The sequence below is a fragment of the Numenius arquata genome, chromosome 1, assembly GCF_964106895.1.
Source record: "Numenius arquata chromosome 1, bNumArq3.hap1.1, whole genome shotgun sequence".
Taxonomy (NCBI): domain Eukaryota; kingdom Metazoa; phylum Chordata; class Aves; order Charadriiformes; family Scolopacidae; genus Numenius; species Numenius arquata.
In genome coordinates this window covers 94,245,419-94,269,748 of record NC_133576.1, presented here as the reverse complement: position 1 = coordinate 94,269,748, position 24,330 = coordinate 94,245,419, and the positions used below count along the sequence as shown (strand labels likewise).

General features: G+C 41.6%; 1 protein-coding gene across 1 annotated transcript; it reads right to left on the bottom strand.

Annotated features, from left to right (window-relative positions):
- Nucleotides 1-1,776: 1,776 nt before the first annotated feature.
- Nucleotides 1,777-15,606, bottom strand: EDNRB (endothelin receptor type B). Its single transcript, XM_074146550.1, has 7 exons — nucleotides 15,121-15,606; nucleotides 6,568-6,680; nucleotides 6,187-6,391; nucleotides 5,686-5,835; nucleotides 4,257-4,390; nucleotides 3,583-3,691; nucleotides 1,777-1,908 (listed from the first exon to the last, which is right to left on the bottom strand). The coding sequence occupies exons 1-7, from the start codon at nucleotides 15,604-15,606 to the stop codon at nucleotides 1,777-1,779; spliced, it is 1,329 nt and encodes a 442-aa protein (XP_074002651.1).
- Between the last annotated feature and the right edge of the window lie 8,724 nt (nucleotides 15,607-24,330).

Here is a 24,330-nt window from a genome sequence, read left to right as displayed (position 1 = left end):
CCATGCTCAAATGCATGTGCATAGGTCCTCAGCTTGATTATACAAGCATACACTTACTAGCTTTTGACAGGGCAACACCAGGAATGGGGTTCACCTCTCCTGTTTTTAGGTGTCTGCAAGGTAGCTGTAGCTACCTAAAGTCCAGATGAGATGAAACCCATCTAAGGTAACGTCAGCTGAACACTAAACTGTTTTCATCCTGAGCATATTTAAGGCACTTTATTAAAAAATCTGAAGTTAATCAACATTGGAAAAAAAAGGTAAAAATCCTTACATGTGAAATCTGGAAATTAAAAAAAAAATCCTGAGTTTTGATAAATATTTTTATTATAATAAAATACTGTGCCTATTGAAAACATGTCTTTTATAAAAGCATGTTATATGACATTTTTTTCTTGAAAAGCTCATGCCTTAGTGCACAAAATACGTTAATAAGTCTTTGGGGACATCTGTAACAAATTAATAGGAAATGAAAAGTCAAAGAATGACCTGTCATGTACGTGCAAAACGTGCACTGCTCCCGGCAACACACATCATGTTTACTACAGGCATCTTTATCTTTCTGTTTTCTCACAGGGTCCTGCCCATATTTTAATACTTTATAATTAATTACGCTTCACTAAACTATTTACAGAAGCAGAAACTAATCACACATCTTCTTAAGCCCATAAATATGGAACTACAGAAGTAGAACGTATTTTAAAACAGTATGAAGATGAGTGTGCTACATAGTACAGTTCGTGAATTATTTTCTTTATGAAGATTTAAACCTAAATGAAAATAGAAGTTCAATTTCTCCCTCCGTTTTCCTTGGTTGCAATTTTTTCCACCTGCTATTTCTAAAGGATTTTGCCCCAAGACAATATTTGGATTGCAAAAACAGTTGTAAATTGTCGCAAAAGTAAAGAACCATCAGGTTCTCAAATGTCCACTGTTTACATGGGAAACAAACAACTTGTTTTCAGCTAAAAATAGTTGGTTTCCAATACTAGCCATTGTTTGTCTAGTTCTAGGAGAATTAATTTTTGCTTTTGCTGTGTTTTTCTCTCCTCTGGTGAACATTAAACACGTGGAAACAGTGAAATGCACCATACCCAAAGTGCTGCCAAATGCATTGAACACACAAAGTGGTTACAAAATGGTATTTATAGAGACCTTGGGAGGTTCCTTCTAGCAATAATAGGTAAAAATAATCATCAGAGTGACATGCACTTTTGACTTGACTGCATCCTTTAATATTTTCATCAGCTACCTCTACAACATCTCTGATAAAAATGCTACTTTTTTACATTTAAACTTCTATTACAAAGTATTTCATGTTTTATTTTAACAAAAACCCACAATAGTGATGGTGGTTAATCTGCTTTATAAAAGATAATATATTGAGTTATATATAATAATGGCTTTGATCCAATTAACGTTATATTACACTGCTTAGTAATTACTGTGACTTCAGTTCCTACAACTGTTATAGCGAATACAAATGATTGTTTAATGTACGGGAAGTGGGGATCATTTGGAAGTGCTGATTCAGAAGTATTCAAGTGCTTGTTCTTTCTACACCTTTCTTCATGTTCCGTAAATGACAATTTTATAAATGTCCATGATTTTGAATGTGACACAGTTTTGGGGCAATTATTTTTATAATGTTCTTTTTTTTTGTGCAAACACAAAACTAGATTTTTCTAAACGTTACCATCTCATTAAAAGTAATTGCCACTTGTACTTAAAAAGGCACCAGCATTAATGTAAGAGAATATACCTTTTATGCTTGTTTTATGAAGAGCTGTACTTGTTACTGGAGCGGAAATTGTCATATCCGTGATCATTAGCTTTGAACTTTAAACAGGACTGCCTTTCCTCCAGGGACAACAGATCTTTGGATTGGCACCAGCAACACAAGCATGACTGTTAAAATTAAAAGGAATAAACATTTTACATCATTTTGTTTTGCACATGTGGCAAAATGCACTGAAAAGCTGTACAGTGAGAAACACTAAGTGTGCATTACAACGTAGGGAAAGAAACGAGGTTAATCTCTGCATTGCTCGAATGGCCACTAACTTCTGGGATGCCCCCTTAGCAACTAACCTGAGTGCTGGAGGGCAGGAAGAGTTATACTGACTTAATATATAATAATGGCCACACACATACCGCTTCGAGTCTGGTCTGCAATTCTAAATGCACCTGAAAGTAAAATGAGACTCCTTGTTGTCCTGTCTCTGATAAACTTTGTTGGAAAATATGTATGCACAGTAATCTATACTTTCCAAGCAAGGCGCTGCAATTTAGTTGATTGGGGGTGGAGGGAGGGGAGGGTGGGAAGAGAACTAAGTAGGAGAACGATGAAAACCTACGTACAGTTCAAATGTTTACTAGATGTACTGCTGTACTGCTGACCTTTTGCTAATGCTACTGACTGGCCTTTGGATGCTGGAAGTCCATCTGGGATCCTGCACATACCTTCTCAGGATACGACAGATGTCTTTAGGTGCTCCCAGCTCCAGTGACTCTTTCAAGGAGCTGGCAATATAGAGAATAGGCTGCCCAGAGAGGTTGTAGAGTCTCCTTCTCTGGAGACATTCAAAAACCTGCCTGGATGGCTTCCTGTCCAGCCTGGTCTAGGTGACCCTGCTTTGGCCTGGAAGGTTGGACTAGATTATCTCCAAAGGTCCCTTCCAACACCTAACATTCTGCAATTCTGTGAGACCAACCCTAAAACATCTGCAGCCTGAGCTGTCACAATTATGTGGGAAATAGCCTAACGTGACTAGATGTAGAGCTCATTGGCTTCTGATGGAAAAATATAGCCAGTAAGGAATTTACAAAGCCAGGCAATAAGCCTAGCAGTGGCCAACGTTTAAATGCTTGGCAAGAAAACAAAAATCTAAGAATTTGTGGTAGGCAATGTAAGAACCCTGATACAGCGTCTGAAGATGGTAAAGCCCAAAATCTGGACATTTTCTGAGAAGACATGAAGGTTGAAGGACTGATGGGCTGCAATCCACATGCAATCCAGAACCTCAAATCCTGTGTGGAGAATTAGTGCCCAGGACTGTTCACTCAAACCAAGGCAAAACTACAAACAGGTTCTGTCTCATAAAATGTCGGCATTGGAAAGGGACGATACTTGCACCCTCTGCCTTAGATAAAACTGCCTACAGTCAGGATGCCTATGGTGCTCGGTCAGTATGGGGGGCACCTGAGGTCAGCGCTCTCCCCGTTGCGTTGCAGAGGACATGGCTACGTGAACCTCTGCAGCGCGGTCTGAGTCTGCTTTGTCAGTGCTCTCGAAGTGGCTGGTGGCCAGGTCCAGTCGGGAAGTGATGCAGCACTGATTAGCACGGTGCCGAGAGGGATTATTGTACGCTCCTCTCTTTTGCTTTCTCTTTTTGTCCCCATGAATCCTTAACTCCTTTCTACGTAGCTCCAGCAGGAGACGGGGAGAACACCTACCATAACCCAGTTAAAATTTAAAATAAAATGTCATGACCATTTAAAACACTTTGTGTGTGTTACGGAATTAACTTCACTGCTGACATCATCTTTTAACCAGAGGAGCACCTCCCAGCAGCCTCTTACCTTAAAGCAGTTTTGGAATCTTTTGCTCACCAAATACAGAGCTATTGGATTGATGCAGGAATTCAGTGAAGCCATGTTAATTCCAATGTAGTCCATCACAAGAAAAAAGCTGTGTGGAAATTAAAGTAAGTAAGTAAGTGAGACACTTCTCGTTTTCTCTGAAAATGCATAGTAGAGTGTACAGCTATGAAAATTGGACTCAGCTTCACTCAACCAAGACTATTAAACGTAATAGTTAAGGGGCTTACATCAACAGGATTAACTCATGGAGGCAATGGCTGTGCTCAATAACAAAGTTTGCATCAGTAGACCACTCTCGTTAATGTAATTTCAGGAGATCCAACCACCTTAACTTGTGGGAGGAAATATTCACAAGGTTTTCCTCACAGATTTAATCCTAGCTGTTCTGTTGAAAAGGAAAATGGGGACAGAAATTCCCTCTCCACCCACATAACGCCACAAGACAGTAAGAGGTTCCCAAAAGGGATCAGGAGGAAGACAGGGCAAACAGGGGGATTCCTCACAGTTTCCTGACTGCTACTGGAGGGAAACCAGAGTGTCCTGGATAAAGAAGCACGGAGAACTTCAGACACACAGAGTAAGCTAGTCCATTAGGAAATCCATCTATGCTTATGGAGAATGTCAGCAGCCCACAGGTATTTTTAGAGTCTTACCTTAAAAGTTCGCATCTGTTGGGGTCCTTCTGATCATAAATAGTGAGTTTCAATATTCTGCTTAAGTGAAGTGGGAGCCAACACAAGGCAAAAACAAGTACCAGACAGAACACAGTTTTGGCCACCTCACGTCTCTGAAAAAGAAAATTGGACAGAGTTGTGTTATAGTTTCTGTCTCTCTTTTGACTGTTGCTGTCTTCTAACATCCAAATGTTTAATAAACAAAATAAAACCCCTATCAAAATAGGAGTTAGGAGAACATCAGAATACCTTATTTTCTTGGAATAGATACTTTCCTATTGTTTTAGATGTCTTGTATTGATTCTCTGTATCTCTAATTTCAAAAAGTATGAGTAATAATATGAAAAATCAAGGACATGAAAACAGTCACTTAAATTAAAATGAAGAACATGCTCATTTCCCCAATCACCTTCAAATACCAGCTTGCTTTCAACTGCATTTTCCTGTGCTTTGATCTCAGGTCTTATTTTAAATGTCCCAGAGACTTCAATTACAGCTTTATCAAGGTAGGAAGAAAGGAGCACAAATATACTTTATAGTACAAATGTACTTTAATTCTAGTGACATATGATGTTTGTTTCTGGTGCACTACTAACTTGGGATGTATTTTGGGATGTGTTTTATTCTGCTAACCTCACTACAGTTCTGCATTAAATTGATTCAAAATAATTAACAATTTTAACAGCACCAGCTTTTACTTTAGAGCACGACCTCAGTTTTCATTACAAAATATCCATCTCCCATGATTGTAAAGAAGAAATAAAAACTATAAACCCTGAAGGATTAACACCAAACAAGAAAAAACAGTTTTGTGATTGTCATTTAAAATCTTAGGTTTCTGATAAATATATATTTATATATATCTATATATACACACATATGAGTTCAGCAGCACCACTGATAAGAAAAATTCTTCTTAGTAATCTTGAAGTTGTCATACAAGAACAGAATAACGTGGCAGTGAAGTCAGTAAAGGTAGAATCACAGAATCATAGAATGGTTAGAGTTGGAAGGAACCTTAAAGATCATCGAGTTCCAACCCCCCGGCCATGGGCAGGGACACCTCCCACTAGACCAGGTTGCTCAAAGCCCCATCCAGCCTGGCCTTAAACACCTCCAGGGATGGGGCATCCACAACTTCCCTGGGCAACCTGTGCCAGTGCTTCACCACCCTCACAGTAAAGAATTCCTTCCTAATATCTAATCTGAATCTCCCCTCTTCCAATTTAAAACCATTACCCCTTGTCCTGTCACTACACTTCCTGACAAAGAGTCCCTCCCCATCTCTCCTGTAGGCTCCCTTCAGATATTGGAAGGCTGCTATGAGGTCTCCCCAGAGCCTTCTCTTCTCCAGGTAGTATTGTCATTCTCTCTACAGTCAGGAGAGTTCTCAGGGATAAATTTTTACCTGTTTTAAGTGGTCATTCAAAGCAATCTGCATCCCGCTTTTCTTTCGTAACATCTCGCAGGTCATGAGAGTATAGAAAAATGCTGTGATAGCCAGTGGCAAACAGAAATAAAAGCTAAACAGCCACCAGTCTTTAGCTTGCTTGTAAAACTAGAAGGGAAACAAAAGGGGAAACATTGTTAGGAGTCAAATGTTGAGCATTTTGGGGAAGTATGCTATAACTAATTGGTCAGCCTGTCCTGAAAAGCATCTCTTTAAGGTATACATTACAGATGAGAAAATGGGACAAGACAGTAATATGCCCAAAGCCCACATAAAGACAAAAGTTTCTGAACGCTCTTCTTCTGACCAATATACTTCATAAATTTGTCAGTGCTTCATTTGAACATTATATTCACCTAAATTTCACATACCCTTGTGCACATTACAATTCACACAACACTGAGAAGATTCAAGGAACTGTTCTGGAAAGCTGTCATTTTATAAACATCATTATTTTACCATCATAAAGGATGTCTTCTGCGTGGGGTGAAGCAGGCAGATTCTAAGATCCTTTCCCCTGTACTCCATCGTAATCATGTCAAATGCAATAGCTTCTGGAACAGCCAATATCACCGATACAACCCAGATCAGCACAATTTCAACAGCAGTCCACTTTGGCACTCCAATTCCTTTAATGCGACTCCAAGAAGCAACTGCTCGGTACCTGAGGCAACAGCACACATTTGCAGATTAAAAATACTAAGAAAACCCAACCCGTTTAACTGGCTTAAACTCAGCTTATTCATATTACATCAGCTGAGTGGAAAGATAAATTTGAGCCAATGCCCATATTTAGAAGAAATTAAAAGAAAAAGAGTTTGATGAAAAAATGGGTCTCACCTATCTATACTGAGGGCGCACAAACTCAACACGGTGATGCCCACTGATGCCTTTTGAATGAAGGGTACTAATTTGCACATTTCGACACCAAAAGGCCAGTCCTCTGCAAGCAGCTGTGAAAAGAAAAAAATTAGAAATTAATAATTTTTTAAAAATAATTCCCACACACACAACATCGACTTTTCTCTTAATTGCTTTTTTTTTTTCCTACCATGTAAAACTTGGTCAAGAAGAACCTTTTCACAAGGGAGTCTCCAAGGCATGTGTCCTAAAAACTAGGCAGTAGCTTCACAGTCGCTGCCTGGCTGGGCAAGGATATGCATAAAGTCTTAGACATGACTTCTTAAGCCCTGCAAACTCCACTCATTTTGCTTCTAACTTCACCACCCCAGTGTTTATGGTGAAAAATGACTGAGCTGGTGAGGACTTCTCTTGTCTTTTATTGGCTTTATCTGTCTTGAGCATTCATTGCTTTTCTTATATGTCCCAAGTAACTCTCTATTTACTAGAAATACAGACAATTAGTTGAGGCTGATTAGAACAGGGACAAAGCTAACAAGTGCACGGATGGGTTAGGGTTTATTTGAACTTGCTGTCTAGGCTCCATCAGCTGAGAAGTCAGGCAACGCTGGAGAGCAATGTATCCCACAGTTTTCAGCTGACCATCTGATAATGAAAGAAGGGATGCCCTGGACACTGTAAGTGCCCTGGAATAAAGAAAACAGCACAATGAATTTTAGGTTGGTTCAATTGCACTTTGTGTCATACAGTTCAAAGGAAATCTTCTGTCACATCTCCAGTGGTACATTTTAGCTGAGTTAGGGGACAAGAGTTACTGGACACAGAGAGCACCTTCCTCACAGCTGATGCTATGAACTGTTCGCCTGTAGCTTCAGTTTAGAAATATTTAGTCTTTGAACTCTGCTGTGAGCTGCTCTAATGGCGCAAATACACCCCAGCAGCAGCCAAATCATCCAGTTCCTCATAAAAACAAGGCTCTCCAGAACAGAAATTATGCCAAGAAATAGTCGCAATCCTTATATACAAAAGTAAACTTTCTGAGTTTCTGTAATTAGTTACATTATCTAAGCACATCTCTGTTTTTCATAGCTTTCTTCAAATGAGGCCTTTTGGACCTGGTGCAGATAGAGGCGTACAAAATGGAAAAGGAGAGGAAAGAAGAACACTAACCATACACAAGAGATTGCAAAATCTTTTCCTTGGCTCAGGTCTCCTCAGACATCGTATTTAATAGGGATGTAAGAAAAGAAGAAATAGATCATCATACTGTATAGATCCTGCTGAGGACCAAAATGATTCAAGGCAGCCACAGAACTGCCTGCTCTGTGGTTCAGCAAAGTCCTTAAGCAAACATGCATGTACATCTAAGGATAAACAGTTACATGGTCCACAACAGTTTTTGAAATGCCCTGATATAATGTAAGTATCATTGTATTTTAACACAAAGGAAGTTATGTACATTTCATGACCATGTGCTTTTGGAAATCCCTATGAAGTGCCCACCTGTAATTTTCAGATACCAGAATACCTTCAAAAAATCTGCTTTAGTCCTGTGCTGAAATGGGATCTTTAAAAGAACAGCAGCAGGAAAACTGTAACATGGCTCAGCTTTGACCTATTTCTTCAATGATCTGCTTAATGATCTCTTACAAAAAGAGTATAATAATGCTTCTGCAGAAATGAAGCAGAAAAATAAATTCTAAGGATTTATGTTTCTTGAGAATTCTATGGAAAGTAATAAAGCAGAGGAAGTAAGGATGAGGTTGTCATAACCATACAGTATCTTTTGCTTATGTGATGTGGGAAACTAACTCAGTCTGTAATTAAAGTATTTTCAGTAAAGCCTCTCCCTGAGAGACTTCTTTTGAATTGCAGCAAAGGGGTGATAGTAACAAACTACTATTAAAATTGCAATGTGAATAATTACAGGCATTCTAAATGTACACTCTGCAGAATCAAATGACACCTGGACTAATTTAATTTATATCAATCAGGCTGTGAACCTCCAGCCTACCACACCTAGTTGCTATAGAAATCAAGGACTGGGTAGCAAGTACATCGTATACTTGCTTACAGCATCTATTGTATATAGTACATGTGTACCTATTAAACCAGAGATGACACATTAAAAAGGCACTTCAAAATTAAAATATTTTTTTTCTTCATTGAACTAACAATTCAGAACTTTATCAAATTTCTGTTGGCAGATTCTTTCAAAGACTTTTAGCTACAACTAGCTGGTGCAAGACACTCCCTGTCTCTCTTCCCTAAAAACACAACCGCCCAGCTGCACATCGGAAACTTCCCTGAACTAATGCTTATCTCTCAGGTGCAGACAGTCACACCTGTGCTCCAAGCTGACTGGATTTGAGCCAGCTCCAGTTTGGCAGCCATATGGCTGGATTATAATGGGGCTGCACACGAGTGAACGCGTTCTACTGATAGAAAGGGTGCATTAGCTTGGGTTTAACGTAACATCAAAATATTACTTGCATTCAGACAGCTTAAATCAGGGGCAGAATGGACACAAAGCTGTCTGCATTGCATTGGAAAAACATGTCCTTTATCTCTTGCAGCTGATGTATTGTGAAATTTGAGCATTTTAATGCATGAGTCATAAGTTTCTCTGTCATGGTATTGCTAGAGGTTAATGATATGCTTTGCAGAAGCTTGAAAACATAAAGAAAGTAAAAGTAAAAAGTAGAATATTTTAATTGCTCAACTATGCTTCCTTATTGTTTCTGTCCTCGTTGTTTCTGTTTGTCCTGTATATTGCCATCACCTCAAAACACTGCCTTAAAGAACAGTGAAAATCCATTGTAAAGTATTCAGGAGCATCACATTTGTAGACAAGAGCAACGATTATTCTTAGTGAAGTATAGACGTAGTCTCATGCGATTTTGTATGAGTAAAACAACTTTTATGATTCATAATAGGGTGTCTGTACAAAGAGAGCCATTTTACAAATGATAAATGACTTAGAGTCATGAGATACTGCCAAGTGGCAGCAAAGAGAAAAATAATGTTGCGTTTTCAGCAGTAAAATGCCAAGAAGTCTACCACTGGCTGTATTCCGAGCGACCTTTTCCAATGTTTTATAGTCACTTATTTCACATGGGCAAAGTTTTAACTGCTAAGCCACAACAGCAATGTGCTGAAGATGAAATGAAACAGAATGCAAGGAAAGGGAACACAGTGCAGAATGGAGTGAAATCGTACTTAATACATACCAATACATCTGATGCAGCCCTAGCCAAGACTTTCTCAGAGCAGGCACAGATCTGAGCCTAAACTGATGGAAAAGCTGCACCGCTCCAAGAGTCGCCCCAAGAGATGTTGTGACTCAGAGACACACCTGCAAACTGCAATTCCTGCCCTGCCTCCTCTCGGTTGTGTAGAAAGACGTTTGTAATTTGCTGCTCGAACACACCAGCACGTGAGCATGATACCCTGGCTCTCCGTGGCTCAGCTGCCGTGGCCACCAGTCAGAAGGCTGATGCCACGGATCCAGCCTATTGCTGTTGACTTTCTGCAGTTGGGCATGAAGAAGTAGGAAAGGATGCACTTGTTTACACCGATGTCCTAGTCCCAAGCAATGAACGCACATGGGAACACAGAGCAGGAATTTGTATTTCCTTCCTCACAAGCAAGTCTAGTTCACAGGACGACAGGACTCAATTTCCATCATTATGAACACAGGACATGCAGACTGCACACCTAATTCACGAGCACCATCTTTTCAACAGATCTGTGAAACGACTGGCAGATTTTCACCTTATACTTTCGAGATGGAGAGGTCATGCAGATAAAAGTTTTTTTAGCATTTCACAGAAGCAAGCATTTTTCAAAACAGGAAACTTGCCCAGGAAATTAAGCTTATGGTCAGGGATAAGTCAGACAACATTAAAAAACTTATTAAAATTTAACAATAATTATGAGGTCAGGGTGGGGACCTTCCCTCTAGACAAGAAAATACAATTCCCTCTTCCTAGTTCTGAATGTTTTACTGATCTGCCCAATAAACACTGTAAGTCTTAATGAGACACACAATTAGTCTCTTTTCCTGTGTCTTTATTAGTAACTTCTGCTTAGAAAACTTCATTTTTAAAAAAAATGCTGAATTAAGATGAAGTCATATCATACAGACGTCTTGAAAATTATAGAAACCTCACAATGTCTTGCCAAAGTCAAAAGCTTCTGCCATCTCACGATTCCAGGGAAAGGACTGCGTTAAAATTAAGTGTTAAGAAAGCTGTGCTGCTGTCAGATTGGAAAGCATAAACACAGGGCAGAAGCAAAAAAGACAAATGAGAAGATGAAAACTTGTTTTGCATTTGTCACATGCATCTTTTGAGTCAATGTATATATAGTAAATGTATATACATAACGAAAAACTACTCTCAGTTTACAAATCTATGCTGACCTCACCTAAAATATTTCAGTTTGGAGATCCATTGTGAAAACTGTGTTATATGTACTTTCAACAACATACAGACATTTCCACTACCCCACATATTGAACTTCAGAGTAGATTGTTCCAATATATAGTCACCCCCCATTGCCTGCAGAATCTAGACAGGTTCCTCCACTGGACAATTCAGATCATTAAGTGCCTATAAGGTGTATTTGTTGACCATAAGGGTTCCCAAGCCAAACAGACTTCTAGCTTAATATGGTCAGAGATCAATAAACTTCGTGCAAGAAATTCTGAGATGAACTTTGCAAGACCTCAACTAAGTGGTTCATTTGCTGAAAGAAAGGAAATAATGCATTTCTCCCAATAAAATGGCTGTTATCTTTGACATCAGAAGGACCAGTGGCCAAGAGTTGTAATACGGAATAGTAACATTTTCTAAAGACAAGCACCTCGACTTTTTTGGGAAGTTAGGAAAAGATTGGCTTTATCATGATGCGTGCCCTATAAGGACTTGCATTACAAGAGTTAGTAAGGTCATCACAAATTCATTTCCATGGAAATCCTGCCTTTTTTAGAGCACAGTTGGATTAACAAAGGGGCCAGTATGCATCTGCATGGGATATGCAGTCCCTAATCTGGTCTTTCTTGTATTTTCAGTGCTTGATAATGCTACATAACGTTAACTATATTTTTTACATAATCCCCAAAATACATTGCTGAAAAAAAAAAATCATTGCCTACAAAGCTGACTTGGGCCTTTGATCATTGGCTTGGATAAAGACCAGGTTTTGTTCCTTCCCTGGAAATTTTTCTCTGCTCTTCCACTGTGCTGAGATAAAGGCACCTGTGACAGTATTTCCAGGGACATAGGCTTCCTCAGTCATTTGTGTCATAGCAAACTGATAGTCAAGAGTTCAGAAAGCCATGCAAGACTGTGCAGAGGATAGGTTGTTTCCCCTGTTAAAAATCCACTGGAACATGACAATAAATTGAATTTAATGTAAAAGAATAGAAATTACAAAATGAGAGAGATGGTGTCTGTATATCAGAAGAGAAAGTATGTTATATTATTTGATTACGGCTTTTTAAAGTCTATGTTCTTATCTCATTACACATATATACATAAGAGGCAGAGCTAATTAAAGTTTGGAATTTCCAATCCTGATGTTGTTTTGCTGTCTTACACGTGGGAGTTGCCAACTTTATGGATTTGGGAACCTGAGCGTAAGCCTTCCAGAACTGCAGACCTGTATTGTCAGGTGTACAAGCTGCTGCTGTCTTGTCTACCAAAGATCAAGTGCAGAGAAGGACATAAAAAGCTCCCTGACCACGTACACTGTCCTTTTGCTCCGTATGTTCACATCTTTAATTGTTGTTTGCAGCCTCAAACTAATGAAGACATGCTTACTTAGTCTGTGTAGTGAAGCAGTTGACCAGGCATAGGACCACCTTCACATCCAATTAGTAGCACGTTTGCACATTATCTACACTGCCACAACCTTACGTGCTGCAGATCGATTGTCTCGGACTGTTCTCTGCTCCCCATTCTGCAGTTCTGGGGGTTCAGCCAAAGCCAGATTGTTTACCAGGACCCTGAACGCCAATCTGCATGCTGGAGCTGAACACCCCTCAAGCCCTCATTTCATACCCAATTTCCCGACTGTGTGACAGATTCCAATACTCTCCATTTTCTACTGAATGTATTGATCGATATGCAAATTCATCAGGTGCAATGTACTAATTAGCATCTTACACATTGGACTGCATTTGCCTCACAATCTAGATAATACCTGCTTTTCTCTAGATACCCTCAATTTAAGATATTTAAATTTTCATTTGTGTATTTTTTCAGCTACTTAGATATACACTTAACTTCAATAGTCACAGGGGACATCCTTTGCGGTAATTGCTTTTAATAATAAAATGCTGCTCCTAGTGCGAATTCTGAGTTCTCTTTTATGGGTCTGTCTGGAAAGCGTTCACAGACACTTTCACACTTTCCACTACAAGTGCTATTGAGTAAACTGCTGGCACTTTATTAACATGAAAAATTCTTTCACATTCATTTTTTTTTTTCATGCAGCTGTCTAACTGAGGATCTGGGAGCAATTCTGAAGCTCTGTTTCATCCAGTGTAAAATGGATTCAAATTGCAAGTTACAACTGCTAAATATACTTGATTTACAAACCAAGCCTCTGCTAGCCTTTGTTTTTCCCATACTGCTGGGTGATTACAGCCAGCTTTTGATTGCATTACTGTAGTCTCTCTCATTAAGCTGCTCTGCGGGTAGAATTAAATGGGATGTAGAGTTGATAAAAAATTATCATCAACTCAAACCACAATCAAGTTCTTAGTTTTGATTAAATAAATACTATATCTAAAATTTGTATTTGTTTTTGGTTTTTTTTAAACTTAAATTCACTCAAAAGTCCTGTTTTAAAATAGCCAATATTTCACTCACTATTGTAAGGGACAGTATAAATTTATTATGGGCTCTTCTTTAAGATGAATATCAGCGTGGGAGATTTAGCACCTGAGAGCTAGTCCTCAGCTCCCCGCATTATCAATAGCACAATAAAAATCTTGGACTTGCAGCTGGTAGAATATTTATCTGTTTGCACTCTGACCATTTATGTCTCCTGTTCCAACCTACTCATAATGATATACTTGATGACATTCAATCAAGATAAGAACTGTGGTATATTAATGCAGGTTATCATTAATTTAACTTTCAAATAGTGTCATCGATATTGCAAAGTCTTGTACTGAGCAGCTGTTATTGATTTAATTTGTTTGATTTTTATGAGAACAGATAAAAAAAAATTGTTCAATACCTTTTTTTTACAAGAGCAAAGTTTTTTGTTTCATAAATACCAGCCTCACTCAGAAGAGTACATGCTTCTCACAAGAACTACAATAAACGTGTAGTATGGAAAATACTGAAACTCCAAATCGAAGAACTCTTGTGTAATCCAAATTATCTGGCTCATGAATTTAACACAGTTATGATGTTCAATACTTTAAAAGGATAAAAATAGAGGATTCTCCCATTTCAGCAGCTTCTGGGAGTAATCACTATGGATACAGAGGACTAAATTCAAAACCCGTCCCTTCAACATGCTTTTCCAAAGCTAAAAGTAAGAAATCCCCGAGTTTACAAACATGCATATGAAGCGAGGAGAAGGAATAGATGAAGGCTCTCATTCTCACTTTAGGCAGTAACTGATGGGTGCTCAGGGACTCAGACTGTAAACTCTCAAGGCAGAAGGTGTGCCTTGATCAGCATCCCTCCTGAGAGTGCTGACCTGCTGACCCTAACTAGAGGCTGGATTCAACTGCCCAAAGAATTCCTAAGGACAAATGACTGCGCAAGCTGGGTAGAGGAGAAAGAGGTTGCACTCCTTCCGTGGCAAGTCTTATCAAGTCAAAGAGCAGAGTAAAGAAGGTGCAGGAGCAGCAGGTGTGGCTCACTCCCTCTTGGCTGCCCATGCTACAGCACTGGCAGAAGGGTTCGCAGCTCAGGAGAGCATCACGCCACACAACCACTCGACATATAAAACTAATACAAATTGCTCAGTTTGAATGAGATTGGTTCCTCCTCCTGAAAAAAGCCCCCATGCCACCAGCAACTGTACAGACCCATGTGAAACGTATGACTAAATCTGCCCCAGTTGAGCAGAAGGGCCTAAGTGGTACCCACAGGGCAAGGGTCTTCTGTGCCCCCTCCTCCGTTCCTCGAGGGAAAGGAGGGAAGCGACAATCCATTGCGCATTTATCTATTGCATTTATTTCCTTTATCCCTGGGACAGCACCTGTTTCCAGGTGACTTCCTGAGCCTGGCCCACTTCCAGCCGCACACCTCTGCCCCATTCCCTGCTCGGACCGCTGAGAGGGTTGGGAATGGAGCACAGAGGGGATGTCATTTGGGACAACAGGGACAACAACTGAACAGAATACCACCCTCCGTCAGCTTTTTGGCACAAGGTGTCTCCCTACCAGAAATGGGATGCTTCCCTCCCTCCCCCAGCACCTGCGGCAGTGCCGGGTATTTGCCGGGGGGCCGGCGGAGAGCCCCGAAAAGAGCTCCCCGCGACCCATCCCCGGCTCCCCCTCACCTTGTAGACGTTGATGGGGATGTCGATGATGATGTGAAGCAGGTCGCCCAGGGCCAGGCTGGCGATGAGGATGTTAGGGCCGTTCCTCATGCACTTGTTCTTGTAGATGATCCGCAGCAGCGTGGAGTTGCCGATGATGCCCAGGACGAAGACCAGGCAGGACACCACCGTGTTGATGTACTTGAAAGTCTCCTTGATCTCCGTCTGCCCCGTACACATGGGGGGCGAAGCCGAGCGCGGCCGCCCGCCGGCCGCCCCCCCGCCGCCCTTGGGCAGCGCGGCCGGGCGGGAGGCGTTGGGCTCCGCGCCCCGCAGCGCCGGGGTCCCGGCCGTCGCGGGGACGGCGTCGGCCGCAGCCGGCGGGTTCTGCCTGCCCGGACCCGGCGGCCGCAGGGAGCCGTCGCCCTCGGCGGCGACGCGGCAGCTGAGGAGGAGGAGGAGGAGGTGGAGGAGGGCGGGCAGCCGCCACCGTCGGGCGGCGGGCATGGCGCTGCGGCACGACCGATCCCCCGCCGTCAGCGCCGACCTGCGCGGAGAGAGGGGACAGGCCGTCAGCTGCGGGGACGGACACCGAGCCCCGCCGGTCGCCGCCATCGCTCCCGCCGCCCGGGGACGGAGCCGGGGCGCTGCCCGCTGCCGGACGGGGCCGGGCGGCGGGGCCGGCGGTGCGGCCGGTGAAGCAGCGCCGGGAGCAAGAACCTGCCCGGGGGCTCGGGGCGAGAAATCCCCTGCGGCCGGAGCTGCTCGGCTCTGTCCCCCCGCTCCTCTCCCCCTCACCTCGCCGAGAGGAGCCGAGCCGATCCTCCCCGCCCGCCGCCTGCGGGGCTCTGCCTTGCCGAGCGAGGGAAACGCGCTCCGCCGGTTGCCGTGCTCCGCGCCCCGGCTGGCTGTCCCCTCCCGGGGCCGGCTGCCGCCGCTCGCCGGCGATGGCTGCCCAGGGGAGGCGGAGAGAGAGACGGGCAGTGGCGGCCGGGACCCGGCAGCCGCGCACCAAACCCCCCGGTGGCTAAAGCCGCGCCAGCGGGGCAGGCCCCCCCGCCTTTTCTAAAAAATTCAACCGCATCTGGCCCATCAGTCACGGCCAGACCCCACCCGCGCCCTCCTCCCCACCCGCCCCCCCACCCCGCCCAGCCCCTCCGCCCGCCGGTCCGCCCGCGCCTCCCTCCAGCCGCCCTTAGGGGTGTCCCCCCCGCCCCGGGCCGTCAAGCCCTCCGTAGCTCGGCACCTAGCGGGCGACCTGCCCGGCTACCTGCCCCTTTTGCAGCCCCCCTTCCCCCGCCCCGTCTTGTGCCAGATTGGATTTGCGGCACCCTAAAGAAGTGATCTTGCGGGGGGTTGAAACAATTTTTTTTCAGATGGGAAGGGTTGTTACGGGAGGTTTTGACGTTGTTAGAGGATGCCTGCGGGGAGGAAGAGGGCTTTTCCCCGCTGTCCTCTCCGACACCCGTTCCCAGCAGATGGGTACGGGGTTCTCCCTCCGGATTTCATTCCCCTCTGCAAAGGGGTTACTGCAAATTTCACTCCCCTCAGCCCCCTTACACATCCATGGCACGCATGCCGGAGAAGCGCCTACGAGATTAGTGCCACGTTTTAACGGGCTTCACAAACGCCTCACTTTTTCACAAACGCCATACTTCGTATGCTCCTCTTATACCAAAAATAGCGTTTTGACCGCTCTGAAGTCGCAGTGATGGAGCTTGGTTATCTGGGTGCCGCTTTGGGCAGCCTCAGCAATGCAGCCGGTCCCAGCGAGCTCGTCCCAGTCCTTGAGCCCTTCGGTGAAGTGTAAGGAAAGGAGCGAAGAGATTTGTACAGGATTTTGCGGGGACTGAGAACAGACTCTGAAGGTTGGAAACAATCGCATGTCTAACTAAAAACGAGTTGAATTTCAAGCTGTTTTCCAGCATCTCTACGTACATGTCTCTTCCTGATTATTTTTTTTTAATCATGCTAAATAATATGCAGAACATGAATGTATAAACGCTTCATTCCAGAAGTGACCCACTCACCTACATTATTGACATACTCACAGGGGATAACATTGAAAACCAAATATTTCTTTCAAACCTGTCCCTAAAATTGCTGGCCTGATCTATCTCATCTTTCTAGCATCTCCTGCTAACATCTTCTAGCATCTGCTAACACTGTAGCAGGCAGCCTTTCCCTGTCCTCATTTAGCTTCCTTCCATCTCCCTCTTCGTTTTAAAAAGTCTGCCATGTCAAACACCTTTCCCATTTAATCACTCTTGATCCATTTCCTAATTTAGCCGGCATACTCAATTTTTCTTCCCTGTTTTACGTTGCAGTATTTGTGAACTAAAGGCACTAGAGTCACTTCTAAACTGTACGAGGGGAGCTGGAGGTTGATTGCACTCCAGCTGGAAGACTGGTCTTTGCAGGTTCAGGCTTTTTCAGACTGTGTTTTGCAGTAGCGAACCAATTCCTCTCCCAATGACAACCATGTGAACATGGAATTAACCCTATAATATTCTGAGTCCTGAGGACTTAAAGTCTTTTCAGTCTTCACTTCTGCATTTTCTCAGTTTCCAATTCAGCAATTCGTAACTGAAAAATATTTTGCTAAATGCAGTATTGATTTTTATTAGAAACTCTTGCCAATTAACGTAGCATTAACCTTTATCTTCAAAGGCTTTTTACTTGCAAGGTTCTTGCTAAGTCTCAAATGCTCCTAAGTTGATCCTGACCAATCAAGAAATACATCGCAACTGCACTGAGATAAATTTGCTAACATTTTTGTTAGTGCAACCCCACAAGATATGTTTGCTACTCTTTGGTAGCAACAGCATTGTTGCCACTTACTGCAGCTGCAGAAGATTTAGTAATAGCAATTTAGTTTCAGGAAATTTTAGTAATAAGATTAATATATGCAGAACTCCGGGCAGCTGCTGGTACCTGAAACAGAATTACTCTGTAGTATTACACAGAATGGTTCTATGTGACAAAGCATCTAAATTGTTTCTGGCTGCCAGCAGTTTGTCTGAATCAACTCTTTTCATAATTACCAGTGGTTATGAGGAACAATCAATAATGAAAAAATTGACTGCTCATCAGAAACAATGGCATAGTCAAGGAAATAAAACTAGCTAAGTTCATCACCCTTTTTGTTTCTACCCTGGCTTTTCAGAGATTAGAATATTTGAGAAATTAAAAAGAACATATGCTGTGGTGCAAGTCTCCTTTAATTAGTGAAAAACTAAACGAAAACAGTTCACAGAAATTTATGTGAGGGTTAAGGTAATACTGTCTTAAACATCGACAGCATAGTGGATATCTTGGCAAATTAACAGTAGCTTATCTGAAGAAGTAACTAACAAGATTTATCTAGATTGCAACAAGAGAAAACCATCTGTAAATATAATAGACTGGTGCCCCTTAAGTGGCCTTTGCTAATTAAGCTATGAATTAAATTCCTTACTGAACTGTATGGAATTCATTATATAAGATTATGCGAACTGCTGCTAGTGTATCTGGCTTTTTTTTGTTTTTGGTTTTGGTTTTTTTTTTTCCAGAAAGCAGAAATACTCCTTGTGGCATGGAAAGTTGGAAAGTTCACTTTTGTACAAAACAAGGAAAGTTGCACCACCATCTGAAAGATCCTCCAGACTGTCTGACACTCATTTTATTATGTTCTGTGCTTCCACTGCATTCCATCCCACTGGCTATTAACCGTTCTATGAATGGTAGCCAGTGACTATTTTAATTATAAGTCCGGTGCAACATTTTTGTCAATGACTGATAATACTCTGACCTTTTTTTGTTGTTGTTGTTCTTTGGAGTGTCATACAGAAAGTAAATAGACCAGATAACTTGTAATCACCATCAGAATGATTTTTAATCACAAAAAGACTTCAAAAAATATTCGGTTTTATGTAGCACAGATCATGAGAAGTGGTCATGATTATGGCATCAGAAATGCTTTCATTAACGATCTCATGAGACACGCTGCAGGACTGTATATTTTAATTCATGTTATACTCATTGAATCAATGGGAATTTTGTCATGAGCTTGCAGGTACTTTTGCAAATCTCATTCATTTTCTGTTTACGTTGTTGAGTAATTAAGTAGCCTTGGAACTGTGCCCCATCAGGCCTGCTTTTCTTTTTATTGAGTCTGGTGGAAATTTGCCTACTAACTGGGGCAAGACTGGGATGAATAGAAAGAAAAGCCGTCTCAGTGTGAGCCACGCATTAGATGCATGAGGTGAATTAAAGTCAGAAAAGAGTTTTCTGTGTTTTCGAAGTTACCACAGAAACGTTACTAATGGCAACTTTAAATGTACTTTGAGAAATTGAGAAATTAGGATATCGCAGTTTTATAACTGCGCATGTTTATGCACTAGACAGATGATACAGAAGAATGACATTATCTGTCTCCTCTTTTTCCCCTAGTGCACATTCATGCAAGAATGTGACATTCTTTTTAGTGTGATGTGTAGCTATGCTTTGTCTCTTCTTCTACAAAGCTAAACAACTTCTATAAATTATGGTGTTGGCTGTCAGCTGCAGTGTATTGACATTCTATCTAATTTTTGAAACACTGGAACAATATTTATTTTATCATAAAAGGCTATAATAAAACAATAACAATAACAGCAGATACCACAAATGACATATGAAGTTCGCATGCAGATGCCTGTTTTCATGTAGATTACATTGTAAACAATTCCGTATTTCATCTTAAAACAGCAAGATGCAAAATGATGAAAGACAATTGAATTTGTGCTAAGAAGAACACATTTAGTCCTTATTTATACGAGTTCAATGATTTTTATATGGAATAAAGTTCAAGCCTTTAAGTAAGTCAGACTCATTGCTAACTGAAATTTTATTTTCCCATCTAACTCTAAGATTAAAAATACTGTGCCACTTAGTAGAACTTATTCCCCTCATCCTCCATATTTGGCATCAGCAAAGGAAATAACACGGTAAAATAAAATTCTGAAATTAATATAGCAGCATGTAATTAACTTGAGGTATAAAACACACTGAATCACTGTCTATTGAGGGAAAAGCTACCAAAATGGGTTTGGGAATGTAGCTGCAAGTTTGAAAGAGCAGCATTCCTGAATTTTATGGAAATGATTAAAGACACTTTTTATTAATGATTAAAGACACTTTTTAAAGACACTTTTATTCTACTTCAGTAGAATAAAGGTGACCAAATTTACTTTTAAATTGCAGTTGTAGTAGGAGTTTGGATCAGAATCTCCCAGGAAGCCTAGATAAGATCAGTCGTTAAAAAAAAAGTAAATTTTTTGGCTGCTGGGAAATATATGTGCTTGCACAAAGAAGGTGATAACTGACCATACATTGTTTATGTTGTTGCACAGAAACCACTCCAGGCAAGCCTTTCAAGTCTGGATTAAATTCATTTCCAGACAAAATGTCTGACCTCAACAGGAGGTGCGGTGATTCACTCATCCATGCTCTTCTGCAAGTGTGGCCATGTAATACAAACACAACGTTCATCTGGATAGAATGAGCCCACCACCATGTACTGAGTTTAAATCGCACTGATAAGCCGTACATCAGTAAAGCCATTCAGTTAAAAATCACTAGAATAGAGAAATCCATGCTGTGAAATAAAAGAGGGCCGGGGAGAGATCTCAGGTTCTAGATACCTGGCTGCCCATAGCCTCCTTTTTTTGCTTCATGCTTGACTCCATTCAGGATCATTCTAATTAGCTCCAAATCAAATCTGTTACTGTGGGGTCAGCCCTAAGTAGTGGTGTTGAAAGATGGTTCTTACCACGAGGCAGTGGGGCTCCTTCTGGGCAGTAACGTGGCTGCACTTCCTAACAACTAAAATAATCCCTGGGATCCTCTGCTTGGGTTGGAGACAGAGACACTTCCATTTCTAAGGTGAGCATTGTTCCCTTGAGGGGACTCGATGATCTTAAGAGTCTCTTCCAACCTAAATGATTCTATGACCTTCACCAAACTGCACTGACAGAATGCAGTAGTTATCTACCCAGGGAAATAAGCAAGAGACAGTGTTTAGATGCCATATACCCCAAGAGGCAGGAGTACTGTTTATGTGGATGATTGGAAGTTATTCAAATGTTCATAGAGACCTAGAAAAGGCTTTCGACAGATTTACATTACATCCTTGGGCTCTAAGTTTTTCTCTTATAAGACATAAAAAGGTCTTATATGTGCAAATAGGGCCTCGCTGATCAGACCTTTGAAGAAGCTCTTCACTTTGATTTCAAATGGAATTGTGGATGAAAAAACAGTGCTTGGCCATTTTCTTGCTTTTGGATGTTGGCCATGGAAATAGCTGGGTAGCTCATCAGCTCTCAACGCAGAAGAGGTCAGAACACTCTCTTCTGCAGGTCAGCAAAGACTGAAGCTGGTTGATACCTTTTAGGAAGCTCCTAACACTACTACTAGTCCTACTGAACACCACATTTTTGGTGGTAGGTATTTCCAAGGCCCAGATCTGATGACCTGAAACCACACTTTTTCAAATCAGTGCAGCTGCTTGCTGGGATGTCTAACTACATTTTTCAAGGTACTGCTGAAGGATTTGTATTTTAAATAGACATTCTGTAGTTACTATAGAAGCGAGTCTTCTCAGGACCTTATTAAATACAGTCCCTAATGTATTGAAAACAGGCATGTGTTATTGTTATAATGTTATAATATGTTATATGTTTTGCAGCAAAATGTGGCCTCCACCAATTAAAAAATGTGATCATGGAGTAACACGACTTCTCCCTTTATGTGGTAAAGGCTCAAACTGTGAATGTCAGTTTTACTTGCATCTATATTTAGTGCTAGAGGATCATATGCTGTTAGCCAAGGGAAAACAGGAATTCTGTCTTCATATACTGTTTTGCTTATAGAAGGTGGCCTCTGGAAGAAACCTCAAAATCTGACTCTGTTACTGACATTACCAAAGTCTTCTCTTCTGTTCCAGACATGTTTTACATTACTTTGACACACTGGGGAATCTGGGCTTAAAAGCCAAAGTGGGTTCTTTTGCTCAGGTGCACAGTCACTGTTAAAACAATGCTTTAACAAAATCCATACAGGTATTGACTTGCAACCTTGAAGTCCTCCATAAAAGATAGACCACTTTGTTGCTACACAATGAACTCTTTATTTTGCTGTCCTTTCTTCTCCCAAGTGCATTGGAGTTGTTTTGTTTTCCTGGAATCTATTTTGGTTTCTAAATGCTGTGATTTTGTGTGATATCTCCTGCTGTCTCTGGTCCTTCAGTTGAGTAGGTTTGGTAGCCCCAGGTATTACCATCACTACTCTTCACAGAGTCACATAATGGTTGAGGTTGTAAGGGACTTCTGAAGGTCATCTGGTCCAAGCCCCTGCACAAGCAAGGCCACCTACAGCTGGTTGCCCAGAACTGTCCAGACAGCTTTCAAATATCTCCAAGGATGGAGAATCCATAACCTTTGTGGGCAAACTGTGGTTAGCGCTCAGTCACCCTGACAGTAAAAAAGTCTTTCCTGATGTTCAGACAGGACCTCCTGTGTTTCAGTTTGTGCCCGTTGGTCTCTTGTCCTGTCACTGATCACCACTGAAAAGAGCCTGGCTCCATCTTCTTTGCACCCTGCCTTCAGGTATTTATATACATTAGTAAGATCCCCCCTGAGCCTTCTCTTTGGTAGGATAAACAGTCCCAGCTCTCTCAACCTGTCCTCATAGCAGAGCCACACCAATCCCTTAATCATCCTTTTGGACCCTTGCCGGAATCTCTCCAGTAGCTCCATATCTATTTTGCACTGAGGAGCTCAAAACTTTTGTACTCAACTTGCACAGACCTGTGCTCCATGACACTCACTCTACTTGCAGACATTAACAAAACATCACCTTGCTTGCTTCTGAGTCTACAGATCTACAATAAGCCTCCTTAGATGCTCTAGTGGCCTGGTCACGTATTTGTTCTCAGATCAAGCCACCATTCTCTGAAGTGGACCTCTTTGCTCCTAACAGCAATCTATTTTTTATCTTCAGGAAATGGAGTATTCTTGTTTCAAGAGGAACTCTCCAAAGCTACTTCCTGCTCAAAACTACGTTTTGATTTCTCCAGGGAAAAGCTCTCCCTAACTTGTTTTTAGATCTTCATCCTTGACCTTTAGGTATCATTTTTCCTTGACCTCCCCTTCATGACCCTTCCTTCTTTCTTTGCTTTGCTACCAAAGAGTACCTATATCTCTTTCTCTTAAGCTTCCAGGCCAGAAAAATCTTATTCTTCTCTACATCAGTCAGAAATGAACTCCTTACAACTCCTCCCACCACTTTTTTAAGCTGGAGACTTTCTGCTACCTAGTATTCATTTTTTCCAAATAACATTCCCTATTATGGCACTATCTTGGTGCAAACTTCATTTTTCCCTAGTTTGCATGAAGTATAAATGTAGTCTTCTAGGTAGAGCTGTATCTCCTTTCCTTTGTTAATTGTTCTCTATAGCTACTTTCTTCACTTTTCCCTGATCTTTTTGGCTTTTCCATCCAGGCACTGAAATCCTGCTTCTGGCATATCTCTTCCTGTAATATCTCATGTACTTTTTGTAGCCTTGACCTCATCTGTTGAAATCTTTCCATAGAAGAACTTGAACTTTACTGGAAGCCGCAGCCACAGAATACTGTTTCTTCTCAGGGCAACCCTCTGGTTTCTTCTCCAACTTTCCCACTTCAAAGCTTCTGAATATGACATTTTATTATGTCTTTTTTTTTTTTTTTTTAATTATGTCATGTGTATTACAAGGCACAGAGAGACCTCCATATTCACAGATTCGCAGGCTAGCAGCATGACTCAGTTCTGACAAAACTGATATTCAAACATCAGTGCTGTCCTCTCACCTGCCCTTCATAGACTAAATTTGCTGAGCTTTCTTCTACTGTTTCATTTTTTTACCTCTGGCAACATGCTCCTTTTCTGTTTCCAGAGTCTTGTACATCCTCTAAGTCCTTCATAAAGCCAGTATCTTCTATGGACATATTTACAGTCTTTTCACCATAATTGAGTAAGGGCTGTGATAGTAAGTGGGCAGAAGATAGCCTTTAATTCTGTGCTGAAATTTCAGCTTTAGGTTCCAGAAAGGTTGTACAAACATGTGAGAAAGTCTTAGAAAGGTTGTTCCAAACTTAACTGCAGTTGGCATAACTTGCTAAAGACTCTCTGTAAACAGGGAGTAAAATCTCCAGGGTTTTTCACCTGCAGATG

Bases quoted from the DNA above. Each gene is read 5' to 3' on its own strand.
- EDNRB (XM_074146550.1), bottom strand. From the start codon at position 15,606: ATGCCCGCCGCCCGACGGTGGCGGCTGCCCGCCCTCCTCCACCTCCTC. The intron at 6,392-6,567 runs GTGAGACCCATT...CTGTTGCCTCAG, and splicing joins TGCGCCCTCAGTATAGATAG to GTACCGAGCAGTTGCTTCTT. The intron at 4,391-5,685 runs GTAAAAATTTAT...TTTCTTTTTCAG, and splicing joins TGAATGACCACTTAAAACAG to AGACGTGAGGTGGCCAAAAC.